The 18,152-nt window shown below is 42.2% G+C and overlaps 1 protein-coding gene and 1 long non-coding RNA gene across 2 annotated transcripts; both read right to left on the reverse strand.

Moving 5' to 3' along the window:
* Positions 1 to 279: 279 nt before the first annotated feature.
* On the reverse strand, positions 280 to 9,331 carry LOC145421727 (uncharacterized). Its single transcript, XR_013903089.1, has 4 exons — positions 5,155 to 9,331; positions 3,859 to 5,110; positions 752 to 963; positions 280 to 666 (listed from the first exon to the last, which is right to left on the reverse strand). It is a non-coding gene; the product is annotated as an uncharacterized LOC145421727 (long non-coding RNA).
* A 2,586-nt stretch (positions 9,332 to 11,917) lies between these two features.
* Positions 11,918 to 14,577, reverse strand: LOC113010728 (stonustoxin subunit beta-like). The gene is made up of 4 exons (XM_026149932.2): positions 14,493 to 14,577; positions 13,438 to 13,489; positions 13,243 to 13,289; positions 11,918 to 13,078 (listed from the first exon to the last, which is right to left on the reverse strand). The coding sequence occupies exons 1-4, from the start codon at positions 14,575 to 14,577 to the stop codon at positions 12,525 to 12,527; spliced, it is 738 nt and encodes a 245-aa protein (XP_026005717.2). The 3' UTR covers positions 11,918 to 12,524.
* Positions 14,578 to 18,152: the final 3,575 nt, after the last annotated feature.

Below are 18,152 nucleotides of genomic sequence, written 5' to 3' on the forward strand. Positions count from 1 at the left end.
AATGTGAGATAGAAGCAAAAAGAGGTGCAGCAACATGTCTTTGGAGTTATTAAAGCCAGACAGACAGCACATGAACAATGTTCTTCCACTGCAGCACAATGACCAACAAATAATGTCATTGGATGAGCTCAACTTCAGTGGGCGGGGACAGTTTAATAGCTCAGCCAATCAAACAGTTCTGTGCTTCCACAGCAGCTCTGTCTCTGTCTCTGATCTTTACTGCTTCATTTCTCTGTTGTCTTTGTCATCAGTCCAATGACACAAGAATCAGAGGTTTAACAGTGTGTGGCTCCCTCTAGTGGATGTTGTGGAGTATTCTGTTGTCTTTGCTCCAAAGGTTTTTGTACAGAGTTTTGCTGTTTCCTGTCACTGTGGGCCTCACAGCACAGTAGTACACAGCAGAGTCAGACACTGCAGCAGAGGAGATCTGAAGGTTCAGACCATTTCTGTCATCGACCATTCTGACAGAAAGTTTGGAATTTGTTGTGTTTTGTGTTCCCAAGTTAAAGGTCAGGAACTCTGGTGGTTTTCCAGGATATTGTCGATACCAGTAGAACTGATCACTTCCAGTTGCTTGTCTGGAGTATCTGTAGGACAGAGTAGCTGTGCTGCCTTCCAAACTGGACTCTTCAGCTTTGCTGGCAGTGAGTTGTTGACAGCTGACACCTAAAGAAACAGAAATCTGTAAATATTATACAAAGAAATCGTGAATAATAATTAAAATATTAGGATGAAGTTTTTTCACATGTACCTGTTAGAATCATGATGATTAACAGAGAAGTTTCATAACAGCCCAACAACAACATGTTGGACTGAATCTTCTGTGTTGAATGTGGAGGTTTCTCTGTCTCGTCTGCTCTTCAGTCGCAGCTCAGCTCCTCCCTGAATCTCTGTGTCTCCTCTGGTTTTTATTTCCTGATCAAATCTTGTCACCATGAGACTTTTCTGTGTTCTAACACTCACCTATGCAGTGAGAGAAAAGTACAAACAGATAAAGGAACATGTTTCAGGTGCTGAAGTCACACAGCAGATGAACAAAGTTCAGCAGAATGAAAAGACTAAGCAGCCTCTCTGCTGCACAGCCTTCTCCTCAACATCAGGCTATTGTTCTGCACAGAGAGACCATCTCATTGGCTGAGTTCAGCATCAGTGGGTGGAGCCAGACAGAAACCTGTTTAGGGTCTTTATGAACAGCGAAACATCTGCTGGTGTTAAAAGAAACTAAAGAGGTGCAGTTACAAGTACAAGTACATCCAGACAGTGACTTTTACGGCTGGCTTCACCACATCAGTGTCTGCACAAGTTTCCCGTTCAGACTGTAAAGTTTGGGGAGGAGAGGATTCCCTGGAATCATCAGTGACAGTGAATTCACTGATAACTACACAATTATTTGACAGCAGGGAAAAAAGCATATCTGAACCTGTCTTTATGTTCGGCTGTGATAGTTGTAGCAGTCAGACAGTGAGTGAGAGAGACAATCTGCTTTGTACTTAGAAGCCATTCTTTCTGCTTCTGTTCTGATTCTGAGGTAATTTGGGTTGAACCCAGGACTGTATCGGCGTTGGCTGAATAGCAGTGGTGTTCACCTTGCGGTGTCAGAACACACAGGACGCACAAATAAGGTTATTCCGTCTTTACTGTGATTCTGTAGCTTAACAGCGCAGCACAGTAATGCAACCGCAGGCTTACAGAGGATGTACAAGAACTCGTAGGTGGGGGGGCTGTTAGCTGTTAGCTAACAAGAGCAGAACATATACAAAATACTGAATATAACAAACATTTAAGTCATGAATTAAGATTCATGAGCTTTCTTCCAGTCTGACCAGAACTACAAATGGAAATTCCGATATGAAGATCTCCATGCACTACTCAGAAAACCTTACAGTCCATGACATTAATTGCCAATACACCCAACAACACAAAACAGCCAATCAACCAAAGCGGTCGCCCCATGATCGTAAGGTCAGGGGTTCGAATCCCCTGAACGGCTACCCTGAGATACCCCTGAGCAAGGTACCATCCCCACACAGTGCTCCCCGGGCGCTGCACTGGTGTCTGCCCACTGCTTCACTGAGTGAATTTCCCCACGGGGATCAATACAAAGTGTGCATTATTATTATTGTGTACAACATTAGCAGCATGAACTAGCCACACAGGTGAACAGGCCAATACACATTGCACTTCTACATCCACTAAATGCCTAAAAGACTAAAGCTGTCCTTTCCAGGCAGGGCTCCACGTCCACTCAGTTCTTTAGCAACGCGCACGACTCACACTGTGTGTCGACATCCCCCGCTGAGTCAGTCCGCTCAAACTCTGATCCCTGGAACATGTGTTCAATAGTGCACCTGTGCCCTCTCGCCACAAGGGGGCTCCCACACACAGTTGACAGCCTTTCCAACACAGAGGACAGATTCTGTAAAATATCGGCTGCACATGATCTTGGGTCTGATTATTGTAGGGTCTACCTCACAATATAAAGCACCTTGAGGGGACTGTTGTTGAGATTTGGTGCGATTAATAATGTTTGAACTTTTAAGGTTGTTCAACATTCGTAGTTCTGTTTTGCATTTGGGAACATTTAGTTGTTTATTATAATGCAGTCTTAAGGCTTTACATTACATATTTTGACTTTGTGTATCTGTGTTGGTAGGCAGGTTGGACTCAAATATATGATTTGTAAAGTTCATTGGAGGCGTATAGTGCTCCAGGGACTCCAGGGAGGAAAGGAGTCCACACAACACTCTCTCAACTCAGGGTTTGTCTTACCACACACCTGGGAAGATCAAAACCAGAAGTCTACACAGAAGAAACACACAGCAAATATCTTGAAGCATCAGAAGCAGCACAAACACTGAGCAGGAGGAGCCAAGGCTTCACTAACTCTAATCCAACAGTCCAGTGAAGAATGACAGCCAGCTCAATTCTGCATTTGAGATCATCGGAGACACGTGGGTCAGGTCAGAGGCAGCAAGCTGAGACGAGGCCCACTCAGGAACACAAACAACAACAAAGGAACACAAACAACAACAAAGGAACACAAACAACAACAAAGGAACACAGACAGAGGAGAGAGAGAAAACTAAAGTCCAGAGACAGACAGCAAACAAACCGAGAAATCAGCCGGAGACGACAGAGACCATCACATTTGGCTTTTAATTCAATGTAGGTTTAATAAGTTTTTAGATTGAGTTGAATCATTTCAGTTTAGTTTGCAATGTTTAAGAATATTTATTTTTAACTGTCATTGTCTGTTTTAGTTTTAGTCTTTATTAATTATTATTGCCTGGATGGCAAACGTCACATAAAGCCTCATAAAGCCTCATAAAGCCTCATAAAGCACATTTTGAACGTTTTGATCAAATTCACAAATATTGAAACTACGGGGATTTCCACCGTTAATCTTTCTTTTTTCCAAGTTCACAAAATAATTTCAGGTCTAGTTTTTATTTTTGTTTTAGTTAACCAAAAGGCTTTTCACATGCAGATTATATTAGTTCACTATAATAACCGTGATATATACACAGTAAAGGTGTTCCTCAAAAATGCACTGTAAGTGTAAGAAGTGGACACGAGTGATGACGAGCAGGTCCAGATGCTTCTAAACACGGAAAGAAAGAAAGGAACATTTTGGCTTCATCTCAGGAGAAAGTAGCGCTGACTAAACTGGTTGTTGCTACTGCAGTGGTCTGAATGCTCCCATCTGTTAATCTACAGCAAAAATCATGACATTTCAAACGTGATCCAAATAAATTAGTTAATCCTGTGAAATTACACTGTCAGAGTGAAGGGCTGCATTAAAATAGGTGACTCTGAAAAATATTTGTAACACAAAGTATTTGCAGTAATGTTGTTCACCTGGTTCAGAGTTTAATTTGTTCCCTTTCCGATCGTGTCCTCTCGTGTCAGCTCCCCTAGTTAAAGGTTCTGACGTCCTGACGGTTGCTGGTCTAGTTTTACCTTCTGTCTCATTGCTTCTGATGATCCTCACCTGCGTCTTGTTACACTCTTGTTTCTCCTGATGCCTCTGACCCTCGGGTGTTTAAATAGTGCTGTTTATTCCTCAGTGTCTGTGTCAGTCTATGTTGACCTACCATCATGTGTTCCCTGGTTGACTGGAGATGAGTTTTCTGGAGTTCGTCTGTTGCTGCCTTCTTAGTCAGCAGTCTTATTGCACCGGTCACCCAGGTCACCACCATCACCGCTGCCACCCAGCATTCAAGCTGTGACGCTGGTGCCCAGCTTGTAAGAGCTCCCGTTATTCGGCATTCCAGACAGTTCCATGAATGAACCAGCTTCATCATTGGTGTGGTTGTGGTGGGAGGATGAGGAGCCATGCTCCCTCTTCCAGGAGGAAGAGTGTTCTTGTCACCGGTTCTCCCCGTGGTTCAGTCCAGATGAAGCCAGTGAATGTTGTGCCTGTTTACCCAGACTAGCTCAGTTAGGCACTGTTGGGGGAAAACTCTGTAAAAGACCCAGGAGAAATAAAGACACAATGAGACAAGATCACTTTTTATGCTTTAACGTGCACACGGGTAAGCTGTTCAGAACAACTCACAACGTGTACAGAGGCTGGGCACTTTTTATAGGAAAGACAGTGAGAACAGGATAAGAAAATACAAAACAGATAAAATAAACAACTCCATATGTGGCGCTAGTCTCGTCAGCAGAGAGCTGGGAGAAAGCTGTGAGAGATAAAACAATCTAAAACAATATGTCCCAAAACAGTATGTCTTTGCTGAGAAAGTCTAAAAAGATAATTCTAAACTAATCTAACCATAGACAAAAGGGCATGCTTGCACATTTAAAAGAAGGTAAAGAAACATAGAATCATTTTTCCTGTAACATTCCCTCCTGTTTTAACTTATTTTAAATGTATACAACAATTGTCTGTGAAGGTTATTTATTAAGTATCTTAAGCAATTTTTTAATTTTCAAAATGTCAGCATAGCAGAAATGGAAATCATTTGGTCTAAAGAATAAAACAAAATAAAATAATAAAAAGAACAAAGAAAATCATAGTAAATGAAAATCATAGTAAATGAAATAACAAGTGGAATAAACAAGAAAAAATAATAAAACTAAACTACAAAAAATAAAGGATAAAAACCTTATATGTAAAATGAAAACTTCAAAAAATAAAAGGATGAAAACCTTATATTGTACCTGCATAAACTACTAATGTGTTAATCAGTGCGTGATCACTTGACAAGTCATTTTTAATCACCACGTCATTCATTAGCAGTTATTACAAGTTCTCCTCTAACAGAATTGCAACGGGATGCTGTTCTTCTTGAGGCACGGCAACATAAGCAGTCATTGTAGTTGTTATCATCTTTGAAATCATTACTCTTAGACATGGCGGTGTAGCTGCTCCAGATGTGTGGTCAGTGACATATTTCTGCAGAATGGTCAAATTCTGCAAAGCTTCATAAATGTCTCCGCTTACAAACTCCTCCTTGTGATGCTGTTAGCAGGTCTAGAGTCAGTCTGTTCTGCAGCACCATCGTTCTGATGGCCTTCTGTTCTCCTGCTAAAGCCGGTCCCAGGGTCTTTGTCAAAGTTGATGCGTCGTAGCAGAGCATATCGGTTGATCTCCACATGATCCCGCACCTCGGCAGCTCCAATGCCGGGGATCAAGCTCTGTAAGAATTTCACTCCTCCTCAGATGCGAAACTCTGGTTCCTTTACTGCTTGGTGCACATCCTGTCTGGTACTGAGTCTTTGTTTGTAGTGGCATCCGGTAGATAGGTGAGTAGGCAGCTCCCCCACTGTCCGCGATCCATTGTTCATCACACATACTGGCAGTTGCGCTGCGTTCAGCTTGTTCAGTAGAATTACATCAGGCAGTGGGTCTGAGACTTGGGGCCAGGTCAGTAGGTAGGTCTGTCCGGAACAGTTCACATTTGTGGGTGATGATGACCTCCAGGTTGCTTTTGCTGGGATGCTGTAGTTGGCCTTGGACCAAAGAGTACCGTAGCCTGGATGTGTTGCCAGGCCCAACAGACACCAACTGCGATCTTCAGGTATGCTGTACGGCCACAGGCCAGACGTCTGCGAGGATAGGGGCATATGGGTACATGCATAGCAGTCAGTTTTATTATTCCAGTGAGCTGTAGTGTTCATAAACTGCCACCAGAAGTTAGTGGCGTAGCCATGGGGAAACTTGGTGTACTTTCCTTTGTCATACAGTGTCTGCCTTTTCTTCATATTGCGTGACTTGTTGTCCCTCACGGAAGCAAAGATGAGGAGCCCGGCCATGGTCAGGGCCGCTGCAGTTATTAAGAGCCACCACCTCATGACGACGGAACACACCCTCCTGTCGCGAGTAGACCCCCCGGCCAGGAAAGCTGACCCCTCCACCGGGCGAGATCACAACAAGTGGGCAAGCCTGCCGTCAGCTGTGTTTAGATGGCTTCACTTACTGGCTCTGATGGATGCAAGATGGTCGTTCCGCTATTTTGCAAGCTCCAGTTTTTCCTTTGGAGCACTTTGATCAGAACCCAGTCACCGGGCTGTGATCTGCAAGACACTTGATAGACATCATTACATTCTTCGTCATTTACAATCATCTCTTTATTTTCCTACAACTTAGACATACATTTTGCTACTGAAATTGTATCTGCCTTTTTCACTGGGTAGATTTCTGGCCACTTTGAGAATACATCTATAACCACTAGGGTGTATTTTTACCCTTGGCATTCATTTAGCTCAATAAAGTCCATATGGATTGTGTGGTCTCAGGTTTCCCTGAGCATTATATTTTTGACACGTCATGCACGTTCTGACAAATTGTTTTGCTGAGGTTTCAAAATTTACAGTGTAGAATTTACAGTGTAGAATTTACAGTGTAGAAATGAGAGTTGACAATACTGGTCAGTCCCCCCGTTGACAAATGCGTACAGCCATGAGTCACTAATGCCGCCATTTTGTGGAGGAATTTTGGCAACACTAGCTTGCCATAACACATCATTAAGTCGTTTGTCAGAACTGCACCGTGTTTTAGCCATTTTGCCTGCTCTGCTGTGCTTGCTGCTTTTTGTTCATTTTTCAACACATCCAGTGGAATCTGATGTGTGTTCACTGCCATCAATGTGATGTTTGTCTTTTGTGCCGCCTATTTTGCTGCTCTGTCAGCAAAATTGTTGCCTGTAGTAATGAAAGAGTCAGTAGGCGTTGTAAGAGGTTGGCATGCTGAACCGGTTTTCCAGTTGGTGTAATCATTCCTCTGTTATGCCAATTTTTTTGCAAAATGATGCACAGCAGAGAAAACATACTGGCTGTCTGTATGTATGTTTATTAGTTTGTCTTTGTGTATTTAGCTTTCGCGTATCACAGCTATCAGCTCAGCGCTCTGTGCAGAACATGAAGAAGAAAGTGGTTTTGCTTCTATTATTTTACTATCTGTGGTTACTGCGTAACCTACACAATTTAGGCCTGTGCTGTAAGGTCAAATGCTGTTCTCCTAGCTTCCACACTTGCTGATCATAAGGTGGATCTGGGCCTGGGGTTTGTTTAAATCTCAGAATGTTGTGATACTCGGTCGGTTTCTGGAAAGTGGATGTGGCGGGTGTCATTTAGCATGCACTCAGGTGTAATACCAGAAAAGAATGGCATGACTGCTATCTTAAGTTTTGTCAGAGCGTCTCTACCTAGCAAATTTACTGGACACGACGGGTCATATATGCATTTAATAAAGCACCTGCGGCCACTTGCTGTATGTGCTAGTTCTAAAGGGGCAGTTAATTGTTGTACAGTTGTGTGGCCTGAAGCTGACTTTACAACTAATTTGTCCTCTACTCCTACAATCTCGTGGGAAGTGACCTTCCTCTCCACGGTTCTAGCAGGCGTTGTCTCTATGTTATCTGCTGTTTCTGCATGGCTGTCTGCGGCCTTGGTGTTTGTGACTTTGCTCGCCTCTCTGTTCCTGATAGCCACCTGCGAATTAGTGTTTTAGTCTGTTGTCAACAGTCAGCCTTATTTTTAAGTTACAGAATGCTTCTCCTTTTTTTTTTTTTTTTTTTTTTTGTATGGGAGAATAGATGCAACTCTACATTTTCACTTAAGGCAGTTTTTAGGTAATTTCTAGTTCTTCAAACAATGCATGGATCTCACACATTTCAAACTTTCAAGTTACGGTTGTTTCCCATTTATACAAATATATATATATTTAACTTTGCATTGCTCACAGCTCATAGCTCACAGCTCTAAACCTAGGCATTTTTCAATCATATGCCTAATCACTATGTGTCATTGTGACTCTCAAGTATTGTCACAAGTTCGTTTAAAATCGTTTCCAAAACCAACAAAATAATCAAACAAAAACAAAAAACATAAACGTGTCAGGAAACAAAAGAAAAAAGAAAAATGCTGCCACCCGAACAAGGCAGAAGTCTCCATATGTTGGCTTTTAATAGCATGCAGATTGTAACATGGTAGACTAATGTGCCTGTGTTAATTCAGTTTTATATTATTGTGTGAAGTTGCACTGGGTTGGGAGTGGTTTTGTGTGTGTCACATTTTTGGTGAGCCAATGGCTGGAATGAGGTTGGACTAATTAGAGGCAGGTGTACTTGATTGCACTGACACACTGGTCTACTTATAGCCCACACTACAAACACTGCTGTTTCGTTTTGTCTCTCTGTGCAGGTATGTAATGTGATGAAATCAGATATGTTTGGGATGGATGGGTTTTTCTATATGCTTGCAGGGTGGTGGGTCTCCAAGGACGACTTCTAACCCTGTTAAAGGCAACATGTGGAGTGCAACTTGGCTGTGTGGCATAGCTGGCTCTGGCCTTGGGACTGTGTGTTTTTATACAATTCTTAACTGGGACACTGGACTGTTTTATCTTTTATCTCTTGATATATTTTTTGTCAATAAATTATCTTTTAGAATTTTATTGACTGACATCTTTTTGCCCATGACTGAGACGGTTGGTCAGACCTAGAGTCTTTCTTTGGGTGTGTTACAGCAGCTTCTGCTCTAAAAGAAACAAAAAAGAAAAAGAAAAGAACATGTGTAACATGCTCATCAGCTTAGCAGTGTCTACATATTTAATTCAGCTTCTCAATCCTGTAGTTGTAGCTGTTGTCTACAGGGTTTTGCTTATTGGTTGTTATTATAGGTGTGCTCTATATCTCAGCAATGTGTCATTCTAGGATGATAGGTTTCAAGCTGGTCAAGTGCCTCTATGCACTTCATTAGTTTAGTTATTCTCTGTATTGTCTTCATCTCACATGTCATTACACTGAGTTTCAGCAAACCTTAAGCTTGATGCAGACTACTGCTTAACAATTATCCACCTCACATCATAACCTATTAAGGTGCCTCTTCATATTAATATTATGTCATTGTTAATATTATCCTCTTTGTCTTATATAACAGCAATGGCATATTATAATATTTTATCAGTGTGTACCACTATACTACTCCTGAGCCAATTTGTTAGTTAGGATCATCTTATTCAGCAAACAGATAATTTAGAATTCATCCAATCTGCGGTCACATTTGTTCTCTCTGTTGCATGGCGGACCAGGCAGTTCTATTATAATATATTATTTATATTTTATTTTGTATCCATCAAGGGCTTCAGATGACCTGCAGAATCATCCTTTTCCCAGGGTGGAGACAGTTACCTTTTCACACACTGTCCTTGGCTGAACAATGACACAGCCTTAATATACTTTATTTATTTTATTAAAATATTTTCGTGTGAATTATTTGCTTTATATTCATTTTATACATGCTGGGCATGGTCATCATGCCAACTGTGTTTCATTGTTAATATCACTTTACAGGTTGTTATCCTTGCTATTATTAATTTCAAATACTCTAAAGATAATTTCTACTGTAATTTTCCCTTTGTTTATCTTTATTTCGTACTTTTTATATTTATATCTACTCAGTGGGGTCTGTTTTCAACCCTTTTAAACTACTTCAAACTACTTTGATCTCTAGTTTTCACTTAATAAGGGATTATTATGTTCTTCCTGATATGGGTGGTGCTGCAGATGCGGCTGCAGGAATGAGTGATGGTTTACTAAAAGGATTGTGGGGACTGCACAGTGTCTCGTCTTCTGGTTTTACTAAACTGGCAGTTGAGTTCTGTTCTTCTGACTGTTTATATTTTGTTTTCTTAAATCTCTCAGTTTACAGACACTGTTTTTGTCCGGCGTCTGGACTTTTCTTTTCTCACCACTGCTCGTCAGCAGGAGTGAGTTTTAATTTCACTTGCTTGATTACCCATCTTATTTATGTATGTACTTATTTTTGTTTAAGTAATATATACACAATACAGCTGCTATCACCTTCGCTGGTATTAGAGACGAGAGTGGTTGCTCACACGCCCTTCTACTTTCGGACTATTTCCAAAAGCGGTGTGAACTTTACGAGACGGAACTCGACCGTTCTCTCAACTCACCAGCACGTCAGTGAATAGCAGTAAAAGAAAACACAGCAGGAGCAGCTCAGTCTCTTATTGGACCGTGAAAATTCAGCTTGCTCTGTTAATTAAAACAATACACACACACACATTCACAGCTTCGACGCGCGTGCGACCAGAACCCTTATGATAAGGGGAGCTCCCAGAGCTACTTACTCCCTAGACCCAGTCTAGACCCAGCTGGGGGAGCTACCCAGAGCTCCAAAGCTACCAGTCGACGAGCTTCCAAAGCTTCCAGTCGACGAGCTTCCAAAGCTACCAGTCGACGAGCTACTTCCGCTATTTTAAATTCCCTGAATTCAAAATGCGCTTTTACGCAAGATTGTGTCAGTGTGTCTGTATCTACCTGGTCAGTGTCGCCGGGTCTGGTCCACCTCGATCAGGTCCCACCACCGTGGGTCGCTTTCTAAGACGTTGGCCAAGACCCGAATTTAAACGCTCTTGGACTTTTATCACACACCTGGTGTGTGAGCTGTCGACAGACGAACAACGTGGACTGGTCACGGAGATGGGACATGATGGAGGCGCTCCGGCTGTCAAAGGACCAAGAAATGTTGGGGGAAAACTCTGTAAAAAACCCAGGAGAAATAAAGACACAATGAGACAAGATCACTTTTTATGCTTTAACGTGCACACGGGTAAGCTGTTCAGAACAACTCACAACGTGTACAGAGGCTGGGCACTTTTTATAGGAAAGACAGTGAGAACAGGATAAGAAAATACAAAACAGATAAAATAAACAACTCCATATGTGGCGCTAGTCTCGTCAGCAGAGAGCTGGGAGAAAGCTGTGAGAGATAAAACAATCTAAAACAATATGTCCCAAAACAGTATGTCTTTGCTGAGAAAGTCTAAAAAGATAATTCTAAACTAATCTAACCATAGACAAAAGGGCATGCTTGCACATTTAAAAGAAGGTAAAGAAACATAGAATCATTTTTCCTGTAACAGGCACAACGAGAGCAGGCAAACCCTGAGAGTTTCCTGACCCCAGGCAACCAGCGCAGTGTCCGCAGCCTATCAATAAACACTGTTCCAGGTTTATGTAGACGACTTAGCTGCTGCTCCTCTCATTCAGTATTATTAAAGTGAAATTCTGTAGTCTGCATTTCATGTTGTGCAGCCTCATTTAACTACAGTTGGTGCTACAAGTTGTTGTATAAACTTCCTGAGATTAAAACCACTCGTGGCTCTGATCATGTTAATGACTATTACATATCTGGACTTCATATGATTGCTGGGTTTCTCTCTGCGTGTATTATTGTAGGGTCGACCTTACAATATAAAGCACCTTGAGGCGGCTGTTGTTGTGATTTGGTGCTGTGTAAATAAAGTTGAATTCAATTTAAACATCATGATGAATTTCTCATCTAAAGCTCTCATTGAAAGGCTCCAGGTGAGGAAAAACGTGGTTGTTGTATCAGTGACTTTAAAATACTCGAAGCAGAAGAAACACACTTCACACAAAGCACATCAGTAAAGAAAACTGAAGATCAATATATATTTAGTCTCTATCACACAAAGAACATTGTTCAAGCAGGAATTTCTCTTTCTGATCAGCAGTGCAAAATATTTTCTCAGCCCCATGTCAGAAGAGCTTTGGTGCAGAGGTCAGCACCGTCACCTCACAGCAACAAAGTCCCGAGTCCAGCTTCACCTTCATGTGTGGAGTTTGTATGTTCTCAGCTTGTTTGTTTGGATTCTCTCTGGGTGCTCCAGCTTCCTCTCACAGTCCAAAGACATGCAGTTAGTGGAATGAAGTTAATGTCAGCCCTGTCTCAGATTGGTGACCTGTCCAGCTTGGACCCTGGCTCACACTCTACGGTTGCTGGAAGCTTCAATCTTCAGCGGATTGAAATTAAGAAGGAATCATTTAGAGGAGTTTAAATCATTAAATCATTGAATCCATGAATCTGAAAGTGTTTTTGAGTGCAAGATGCAGACTGAAAGGTCTATTTAGCAGTGCTTCTCAGAGTTTTATACTGAACTAAGTACAGACTGACTGAAGAATTATGAAACCAAGCTTCAAATCCAGGATAGAGGTTGTTTGCTGTGCCAGCAGGACGGTCCACATACACTGCTACTCTGTTGGAGGAGAGCAGTGCACATGGACCGGCTTCATTATTCTCACTGAAGAATTATGAGACCAGACTCCAAATCCAGGATACAGAGGTTCAGTGAATGTGGTGTTGAAGGTGTGGAGGTGGATCAGAGAGTCCAAGAAGATATTGTAGAAGGACAGCGTGCCGGCAGGATGGTCCACATACACTGCTACTCTGTTGGAGACAACGTCTTTGGGGATGAAGGTTTCTGTGTTATTGTGCAAGACAGAGTAAGAGTAAGAGCAGTCCAGGCTCCAGGACTGACTGTTCAGTCCAAACAAGCAGTCATCACTGTGTCCTCTCCGTTTGATTCCTTTGTAGCTCACTGCTATAGAAACATATCCACTCCACTCAACCTCCCAGTAACAAGGACCAGTCAGCCCGTCTGTGCACAGCAGCTGAGGGCGGTCAAATCTCTCTGGATGATCAGGATATGGCTGCTGTGCATTCAAACGCATCACCTCTCTGTTGCTGTCAGACAGCTGGATCCATTTGTATACTGTGTTTGGGTCGATTGTGAGTTGATAGGAATCTGATAGAGAGAACAAATAAATCCAGCTGCAGTTATTGATCGATCATCTATTCGTTGATCGGCTCTTTGATGGTGACTCCTGATATCAGAGATATGAATGAGCGACACAGTAGTTTAAAGACGGTTGGATTTGTTTCCAAGAATCATCATAAAATCAAACGTACACTTCTTCAGATCCGAGCTCACCCGTCGGACGCCATCAGGCTCCACCCTGCAGGGAGAGGAGGGGTGAAACCAGCACAGTCGTTGGCAACATGCTAACATGGACATCATCACTCATACTGTCACAGAGGGAAGACTTCATGTAGCTCTTACATCTGCATAAAACAAACAGGCTGAGTGAAGGGATCTGTTCATACCTGTTTAGAGACTCCTTTCCTGCAGACCACTGCTTCACTTCTTCAGGTGCATCTTGAATCAGAATTGCTCTTTTAAAATCAAATATTACAATTTTCACAACACCTACATGTTTTGTTTTTTTGAATGAAACAGAACAAAAGTAGGAAGTCAAAGTGTTTTTTCCTCATATATCAGTTGAGTGAAAGCAGTAAAGCCACCAAGAGACTTTGATGTGCTGACATTCGTCCTCTGCTTGTCATGGTCATTTTTAGTCTACATAAACTACTGAAGAAGATTGATGGATTCAACGCATCCATCAGAATATAAATATGTGTGCATGTTAGATAGAAAGCTCTTATATAGAAAAGGTGAATGAGGCACGTTGTGTTGAGTTAAATAAGAACCAGTCCATTTACCGTTTATTCGATCTAAGCAGCTCTGGAAGACGGCGACTGGACCTCATGAAGCTTTTTGAAGAGGTTTCTCCTTTGGTGTTTAAACTCTAGTGGGAGTTGTCCACTTAAGAGGATCATTGGCACACTATTGATCATGTGCCTCATCACAAGATCCAAGTTATAAAAAAAGGTGTGGGTCATTATCAGCAGAGCTTTTGGATGAAACTATGGTGAAACCTTGCCTCACTCTATCATGTGACCCATTGAGACGCAAGATGTGAGTAGGGGTTGAGGTGCCTGGGAAGACTCAACATAACTGGAGCACGGATGGTACAGTTGTTGACAGCTGGTGTGTCGATCAGGTGAACTTCACAAACACAATGAAACACTGTGAGCCATGCACCGGCTTCCTCAGAGCCTGGACCTCAATATTGAAGGCCTGTGGGATCATGGAGGTCTCTCATATGGACTGATGCCACACAGAACTGTCCACTGGGAACTTAATGTTGTGGGATACTTCTCTGTTTTGTTCATCATCATCATCATCATTGCTCTTTAGTTCCATCAGTCGCTCATCGATGTGAATAAACCAGACTGAACATTTCATGCAGTCTCATGTGTCCTGTCATCCCAAAACAACACAATATCTTAAAGTCACATCAAAAACCTGTAACACTAACTTTGAAACACGTAGAAGCGCTTTGTCAGAGTGTCTCTCTCTTTGGTTGGCATCTGCTCAGATGGGAATTCTTCAAAGCTTTGCATGACCTGTTGGTTAGACTGCACTTAACATGATTCCACACACAGATAGATAGACTTTGTCCAATGTGTCCACATGTGTACAATCTAACATAGATGTTATTGGGCGACCGTGGCTCAGGGGGTTGGGAATCGCATCTGTAGCCGGAAGGTCGCCGGTACGATCCCCGGGCTCTCTGTCCTGGTCATTGTGTCCTTGGGCAAGACACTTTACCCTACTTGCCTACTGGTGTTGGCCAGAGGGGCCGATGGTGCGATACAGCAGCCTCGCCTCTATCGGTCTGCCCCAGGGCAGCTGTGGCTTCAACTGTAGCTGCCTCCACCAGTGTGTGAATGTGAGAGTGAATGAATAGTGGTATGGTAAAGCGCTTTGGGTGCCTTGAAAAGCGCTATATAAATCCAATCCATTATTATTCATTGTCTGCAGGTGTCCCGTGCTGGAGCTGCAGGAGTTTTCCACAAAAGCTGGGTTAGAGTTACAGTAGTTCTGTCTACAGGTGATAAATGCATGAAGGAGTTTTTCAAGTACTTTTAAAGGAATATAGGGCTTCGCCTTTGATATCAAACACAACTGATAAAAGCTTGTTTTTACCACTGAGAACACTGGCTTCTCCAATTTCAGAGAGCTATCCAAAAAGACTCCAAGGTTTCTTACCGTGTGAGAGAGAAGCTGGCAAGAGGACCAAGGGTGTCTGTTCACTGACCCAGAGCGGTATGACTGTCAGAGACAATTACTTCAGTTTTATTTTCATTCAAAGTGAGAAAGTTTTGTTATAGCCAAACGTTAACATCATGAAGACAGCTGAACAAAGGTTGTAGTGGGTCAGAGACATCCAAGTTCAGGGGGAAGTAAATTTGGATGTGGTCGGCATAGCAGTGGAAGGAGATGTTATATTTGTTGAAAGTAGAGCCCAAAGGCAGCATGTACAGGCAGAACAAAGTAGGACCAAGAACAGACCCCTGCACTCCACAGTGGACAGGGGCAGAAGAAGAAAAGTACTGGCCCATAGCAAGTCCTCTCTGAAAGAGATGATTTAAACCAAGATAGTACTGTGCCTTTGAAACCGACAACAAGCTCCAGCCTCGATAATAAAATGTGGTGATCAACCGTATCGAATGCAGAGGTCAAATCAAGTAAAACCAAAACCACAGAGCAGCCTGAGTCGCCAGTTAAAAGTTAAAAGTAAATCATTAAAAACTCTTACTAAAGCCGTTTCTGTGCTGTGGCGAGGTTTAAAACCAGACTGGAACTTTTCACCAACATCGTTAGCGTCTAAGAAGGACTGAAGTTGCTTAAGAACTACTTTTTCCAAAATTTTAGACAAAAAAGGGAGTTTGGAACTGAGAAGCGGGAACTTGGCCTTTTATCAGTGAAATACTGTAGGAAGTTATCACAGAGTGCAGGGGAAGCATCTCTATGAGTGATGACATCAGGGTTAATCATACAGTTACGACTCGAGGCTTGTGCCTGATTGTTGTAATTATACCTGACAGGAAGGCAGACTTGGCAGCTTTAACAGTCTTTTGAAGTTTGTCCTTTTTCCATTTTCTCTCAGCATGACGGTAGTAGGTAGACGGTAGTTTGGTTCAACCAGGGTTGACGTAACAGTTTAGTCCTTAGAGGAGCCACGGTATCGAGAACAGAGGAGGAAGCTGAGTTAAACAGATGACTGAGCTCATCAACCAAAAGATCCTCATTACTGTTAGCATCACAAAGGACAGAGTTGGTAAAAGCAGCAGAGAAAGGAGCAGTAGTCTGGGAATTAATCGTGCACCATTGGTGCAACGGACCCACACCGCTCAGCTCCACGTTACACACTGAAACGTTGTTGTTATTCTTTGATTTCTCCTTTGTCTATAACTTCTTGTATTCTGAGTTCTGTTTTTGAATTCTAGTTCTTAGGTTTAGTTCTGTGCCCAGTCTGTTTCCTGTTTTACTTTCATGGTCAGTTATAAAATGTGCTAAATGTGAGATATTTGTTTATCAGAAGCTTTTGCTGTTTGACTGTATTCACTAATTTGTTTCTGTCTGAACGTTCCTGCAGTTGGTTTGTGGTTGATGTGGATTTGCTGCTCATGTGAATCCTCCCACAGTGTTTCATTAGCAGCTGTAACCACAGTGACTCTGATAAAACAGGAATTAGCAGAATCCATCTGATATGAAGCTGTGCTTTGAATACCACTTCCCTCCTCTTTGAAGAGTAGTCAGATATCTGTGTTCAGGTTTTTGTACAGCCTCTTCTACACTTTGTATCACTGTGTTTGTAGAGCACAGTAGTAGAGAGCTGTGTCTGCCAGGGTTAGGGCTGCTATGGTCAGAGTAGTTGATGTAGAAGATGTTTCTGAGTCATATCGATTATTGGGAATATAATCACCACCACTCCATAATCTTTCTCCTTTGAAGAGTATAAACTGAGGAGCCTGAAGGTCAGAATCATGTCTGTACCAGTGAAGCTCGATATAGCTATCACTTGTCTCATAGCTACATGTGAGTGTGACAGATTCTCCTTCTGTTTTAGTGACTTCAGGTTGTTGAGGAGTGATTGAGTCTCCAGCTGTTAGTCCTGGAAAAAGAAAGAAGAAAAGTAGTGAAATGCAGTCTGTATATCTGCTTAATGCAGCAGCTTCAACTAAACTTTAATCCCTGTTCTTAAACTCACCTATAATGTGAGATAGAAGCAAAAAGAGGTGCAGCAACATGTCTTTGGAGTTATTAAAGCCAGACAGACAGCACATGAACAATGTTCTTCCACTGCAGCACAATGACCAACAAATAATGTCATTGGATGAGCTCAACTTCAGTGGGCGGTGACAGTTTAATAGCTCAGCCAATCAAACAGTTTTGTGCTTCCACAGCAGCTCTGTCTCTGTCTCTGATCTTTACTGCTTCATTTCTCTGTTGTCTTTGTCATCAGTCCAATGACACAAGAATCAGAGGTTTAACAGTGTGTGGCTCCCTCTAGTGGATGTTGTGGAGTATTCTGTTGTCTTTGCTCCAAAGGTTTTTGTACAGAGTTTTGCTGTTTCCTGTCACTGTGGGCCGCAGAGCACAGTAGTACACAGCAGAGTCAGACAGCTGAAGCTTCTGGATCTTCAGAGGAGCTGACTTTTCTGCTTTGTTGATTTTAGCATCAAATCTGTCATTGTTGAACTCTTCAGCCTTAACTGTTGATGTTGACAAACATTGCAGCATATAATTTGGGTAACTATTTACTTCTTGTTTGTACCAGAACAAATATGGACTGGAGTCACTGGTCTCATATTTGCAGTCAAGTGTAACTGTGTCTCCTTCAGCAGCAATGACATCTCCTTGTTCCTGGATCACTTTGTCTTCTCCTTTACACTCTGAGGAAGAACAGAACATGCAGAGGAAGAGATGGATCAATAAACATGATTGAAGTTATTGAAAAGTTCCACAGTGTAAAATGATTAAATCTCCTCTTTCTGTCCCTGTTGTGAGTCGTGTGCAGAGGAAACATGTTGATGTTTGTATCTCACCAAAGAAAAGAGCAGCAAGAATAATCCACAGCCAATGTTCCATCTGTACAACAAGGTTTAAATCAACAGGAGAAACTAGCTGA

Source organism: Astatotilapia calliptera, chromosome 18, assembly GCF_964374335.1.
Source record: "Astatotilapia calliptera chromosome 18, fAstCal68.1, whole genome shotgun sequence".
Taxonomy (NCBI): domain Eukaryota; kingdom Metazoa; phylum Chordata; class Actinopteri; order Cichliformes; family Cichlidae; genus Astatotilapia; species Astatotilapia calliptera.

Excerpts from the sequence above, each read along its gene's own strand:
- LOC113010728 (XM_026149932.2), bottom strand. The coding sequence starts at position 14,577 with ATGCAAAGCTTTGAAGAATTCCCATCTGAGCAGATGCCAACCAAAGAG. Across the intron at positions 13,490-14,492 it reads GCGCTTCTACGTGTTTCAAA|ATGCACCTGAAGAAGTGAAG; the intron begins GTTAGTGTTACA and ends TTCTGATTCAAG. Across the intron at positions 13,290-13,437 it reads GGAAAGGAGTCTCTAAACAG|GGTGGAGCCTGATGGCGTCC; the intron begins GTATGAACAGAT and ends CTCTCCCTGCAG.